Source organism: Mirounga leonina, unplaced genomic scaffold, assembly GCF_011800145.1.
Source record: "Mirounga leonina isolate KUSES-001 unplaced genomic scaffold, KU_Mleo_1.0 Mir_166, whole genome shotgun sequence".
NCBI classification, from domain to species: domain Eukaryota; kingdom Metazoa; phylum Chordata; class Mammalia; order Carnivora; family Phocidae; genus Mirounga; species Mirounga leonina.
Genome location: NW_023270418.1, coordinates 37379532 through 37384035, shown reverse-complemented (window position 1 = coordinate 37384035; position 4504 = coordinate 37379532). Strand labels below are relative to the sequence as shown.

At 67.3% G+C, this 4504-nt stretch overlaps 1 protein-coding gene across 1 annotated transcript in view; it reads left to right on the top strand.

Moving 5' to 3' along the window:
- Positions 1–252: 252 nt before the first annotated feature.
- MUC5AC (mucin 5AC, oligomeric mucus/gel-forming) overlaps positions 253–4504 on the top strand; it is a 23403-nt gene continuing 19151 nt past the window's right edge. Inside the window, exons 1-7 of the mRNA XM_035013768.1 lie at positions 253–325; positions 1605–1676; positions 2266–2325; positions 2532–2793; positions 3121–3235; positions 3550–3640; positions 4286–4395. Coding sequence (XP_034869659.1) covers positions 253–325; positions 1605–1676; positions 2266–2325; positions 2532–2793; positions 3121–3235; positions 3550–3640; positions 4286–4395 — 783 coding nt within the window. The remainder of the gene's footprint in view (positions 326–1604; positions 1677–2265; positions 2326–2531; positions 2794–3120; positions 3236–3549; positions 3641–4285; positions 4396–4504) is intronic.

Here is a 4504-nt window from a genome sequence, read left to right as displayed (position 1 = left end):
GCCAGGACTGGAGAACCCTCAGGAAACCAGGCCCCACCTGGCAGCTACGCCCATCTCTGCCTGGCTCCGGCTGCTGGCCAGCCGAGAGTGAGTGCCCACTGTTTGCCTGAGTGAGGGGAATGGCAGGCCCTGTCCCGCCCACCCACGTGAAGCTACTGGGCCGGAGCCAGCTCTGGGGCTACAAAAGGCTCCTGCCCACTCAGGTCCTTCCTCAGACGCTGCCCCTGGGGACTTCTCCCCTCCCTCTGTAGGATGGGTGTCGGCTGGAGGAAGCTGGCCCCACTCTGGGCCCTGGCCCTCACCCTGGCCTGTGCCCAGCACACAGGTAAGGCTCCCACTGAGCGGCTTTCCCGGGGTGGCCCTGACCTGGCATCCCCGTGGTTCCCCTACATCCGGGGGCGGCTCTGGGCCCGGGAGGGCAGCAGGCAACTCCGAGGTCTTACCCTGGGCCCCAGGGAAGCTGAGAGTGGCTCCCGGCCCCTTGGCCCTGGGCTCTGGCCCTCGCTGTCTTGCAGTTGCCAGCTTGTGGGGTTGGGGAGCTCTCAGGGGCCGCGGGGGTCCACGTGGGGGCAGGGGCCCCTGAGGTGGGGAAGCAGGAACCCAGCGTCTCCGAGCCCCTCGTCTGTCTTCCTGTCCATCCATGTGTGATTTCCTGCTGCTTGCTGCCTCTGCCCCCTGCTCTGAGCAGGTCCTTGGGGCCCTGCAGCCTGGCAGAGCTGCCCACCTGTCCCTGGGAACCCCCTCACCACACGGCCCAGTCCACCAGCTCGTTTTCCACATCTGGGCCTTGAGAGGGGTTTCCAGGGGGCCTCAGCCATGGGGGGCGGGTGTGATCGTGAGGTCCACACCGTGAGGATGCTGGGGAGAGGCTCTTGGACCCTCTGAGGCCCCCTCCCACCCAGGTCTGCACCTTGTGGCCTCTGCGTCCCAGGGGATAGCTGGGTCCTGGGCAGGTGCTGGGTGACAGGGTGCTCCCAGAGGAGCTGCCCGGGGCAAGGGGGCAACGTTCCCGAGGCCCTCAGCACCATGGGCACCACAACATGGCACCCCGCGTGCCCGCACCCTGCAGTCCCCGGCCTCCTGCCACTGCGCGCACAGGGCCAGCCCTTGCTGGGCCCTCCCGGGGCATCTGCGTCAGGGATGAGCATAGACTGTCCCTGCAGGGTCAGGGCCTGGGCCGGGCAGCCTCACCCCACTCGGCTCCGCATCCCCCAGTCTATCCCAAATTCTCCCCCAGGGCCCTGGTTGTCTCCTGGCACACTCAGCCGACCCATAGCTTTTACCGTCTGGTCCCTCCACAGGCTGCCATGCAGTGTGCTCTTTATGTCCCAAGCAGGGAGATACTCAGTGTGAATGAAGGAATAGTGAATGAATGAATGCCACGTCAGGGCCTGGGGACCCCCAAGTGCTCGTGGGGCCAAGCTGAAGGAATGCCTATAGAAGCTCATGGGCCTGACGTGGGCAGCATGGGCAGAGACCCTCCCCGCAACCCCAGCCCTGCGCAGAGAGAACCCCCACCTGTTCTGGGCCCTTCCGTCTGCTCGTCCCTCTCTCTGTGCCCTGCCCGCCTGGCTCAGGCCCAGTGTCCTCTCTTCTTCCCATAGGCCAGGCTCAGGATGGCTCTGTGGAACATGGCCACAAGTCCCCAGACCTTCCCGTCCCCCAGGAGCTTGGTGGTGAGTCGACCCCCACCTGTCAGGGCTGCCCTGCCCCACTCCCTCGGGGCCAGAACTTGGGGGGCTGGAGGACACCCCCACACACAGCCCCGGTCGGTCACCTGGGGGCCCCCGAAGGCTGCTTGTGTCCCCGTGGCGGCTTCAGACAGGAGGACAGGCTAGAGGCCCGAGCTCACAGCGACGTCCTCCTGTCTCCGCATAAGTCCTGATCCCTTAGCCACATATGCGTCCCCTTGGCCTGGGGCGGGGGGCTGGCGGGTGGCCTCTCTGGGGATTCCTGTGCCGCCATGCTGGGCGTGCTGCCCTGGGAGAGAGTCATTCCCCCAAACTGGGCTCAGAGGGAGGCTCGTCCGTGCCTGGCCTCAGCGCCCAAGGGGTCGTCCTGGGCACCTGGTGCTGACTCGGGCATTTCTGAGACTCTGGGCACCAGGGACGAGTTCTGGGCAGAGTCCCGGGCCAGACAGCTCACAGCCCCTCGGGGCGGCCCAGAGGGAGTGGTGCCGGCAGGCTTGGCGAGGGCAGCAGAGACGCCCGACTCCGGCCACAGCCGTGCTTGTGGGCAGCCTGACACGGTGCCGCATTCCCGCAGGCCACCCACTCCGTGTGATGACCGTCCTGCCCCCTCTGAGGACAGCCCCGGTGGTGCGAGGTGAGAGAGGGTCTGTGAGGCTGGGCAGGGGGGCGGCTGGAAGGGGTCCCTCTGCCCAGGTGGACGCGGAGTAAGTCCTGGAGGGGGTCTGTGTTCCCAGGACGGCCTGGGTCCAGGCAGCTCCTCCCCAGCCGCCCGGGCCCCGGGCAGCCGCGTCCCAGGCTCGGGGCGCAGGGCAGCACCCTCAGGCCCGCCTTGGCCCACAGCCCGGAACCCCGCGCACAACGGGCGCGTGTGCAGCGCCTGGGGCGACTTCCACTACAAGACCTTCGACGGCGACGTCTTCCGCTTCCCGGGCTTGTGCAACTACGTCTTCTCAGCGCACTGCGGAGCCGCCTACGAGGACTTCAACATCCAGCTGCGCCGCGGCCGGGCGTCCAACGCCACCACGGTCATCGGAGTCACCATGAAGCTCGATGGCGTGGTCATCCAGCTGACCAAGAGCTCCATCCTGGTCAACGGCCGCCCGTGAGTCTGGGTGGTAGTGGGGGGACGTGGGGTCGTCCCCGAGCACCGGTCCCCCCGGGCACTCCCCAGGTCTCTGTGCTGGGCGCCTGCACACGCCCCCAGAGGCCCAGGGCTCTTTTCCTGCCTGCGGAAGTGGCCCCCTTCCTAGTTCCTCTGTGCCACCGGAGCTCCGGGGTCCCCCGTCCTTCTCGCGCCTGGGGCACTGTCCGTGGGCACAGGGATCTCGTCACAAACGTGCCCGTAGGGGCCCTCCCTGGCCAAGGGCCAGACCTCCATTGCCCTGTCCCTGAGTGCCCTCGGAGCCTCAGCCTGGCCCTCTCTCCGCAGAACTCAGCTGCCCTTCAGCCAGTCCGGGGTCCTCATCGAGTTCAGCGGCAGCTACCTGAAGGTGGTGGCCAAGCTGGGCCTGGTCTTCATGTGGAGCCAAGATGATAGCCTCCTGGTGAGGCCGGGGCCCGGGCCGGGGAGGGGGGCACCGCCAGCCCAACAGCCTCCCCAGAGAAGGAAGAAAGTGGTCTGGGCAAGGGTGGGTGGGATGGCCAGACCCCACTGCACAGGGCCGGTGAGGCGGGGCCCGGGGGACCTAGTCCCCCCCCGATGAAGACCCTGCTGGCGTGGGGGGCAGGGGTCCACAGCCCACGACACTTCTGTGAGGAGCCCCCAGCCCCTCCTTGGGAATGTCCCACACCTCCTCTGTCCTCCCTGTCCTGAGACGTCCCTGTGGGGCCAGGCGTCTGACATGCATTCTCATTCCAGCTGGAGCTGGACCCCAAGTACGCCAACCAGACCTGTGGGCTCTGCGGAGACTTCAGCGGCCAGCCGGTGTTCAATGAGTTCTTCTCCCATGGTAAGCCCCCTCCCCGCGGCTGCCCCACGGTAGCCGGGCCCCTTCCTCAGCGCTGCCTGGAAGGCTGTCTTCCAGAATGTCCTCAGCTTGTGTGCCCGTGTGCACGCACACTCAGAGCCGCACGCACGCGCCCACACGTGCTCACACGCACCAGCTCACACGCACACGGGCCTCCCGCGCCCTCCGCACCGTCTCCGAGCGGACCCTCTCACCGTTTCTTGGGCCTCCTGCTGCCGGGAAGTGGTATTTCGTGTGACCCACACCAGCCAGAGGCCCCCACCCCCAGATCCCCCTCGCCAGGCCTGTGAAGCCCACAGGAAGCTCACCCATAAGGGGCTTGCAGCCCAGGGGAACGCACCTGCCCAAGCATCTGGGGGCCCCGTACAGGCTTGGCTGGGCTCCGAGGGCCGGGGTAGGTCAGGGTCACTCTCCAGCCCTCTGGGCTGCGTGCTGACAGGCCTAAGCCCTCTGCCTGCAACCCCGAATGACTTGGGTGGTTCCTCACTTAATCCTCAGACTCCCCGAACATCCTTTAACTCAGCAGTGTGGATGGGGGAGGAGGTGCAGCGGGGACCCCTCGGGCACCTTGGGGGAAGGTGCAGAGGCACCGGGAACCTAAAAAGCCTGGCGTTGTGCTTCCTGCAGGTGTCAAGCTGACCCCCATCGAGTTTGGGAATCTGCAGAAGATGGACGGCCCCACGGAGCAGTGTCAGGACCCTGTCCTTGTACCCCTGAGGGACTGCTCACCTGGCCCTGTAAGCCCTGACGTGAATGGGCGCCGGGGGTGGGTCCTGCGCCTGCGGGGCCGAGGCGGGGTGGGGGCCGGGACTCCAGGGGAGGGTCCGGAGCCTGCACTCAGCCTGG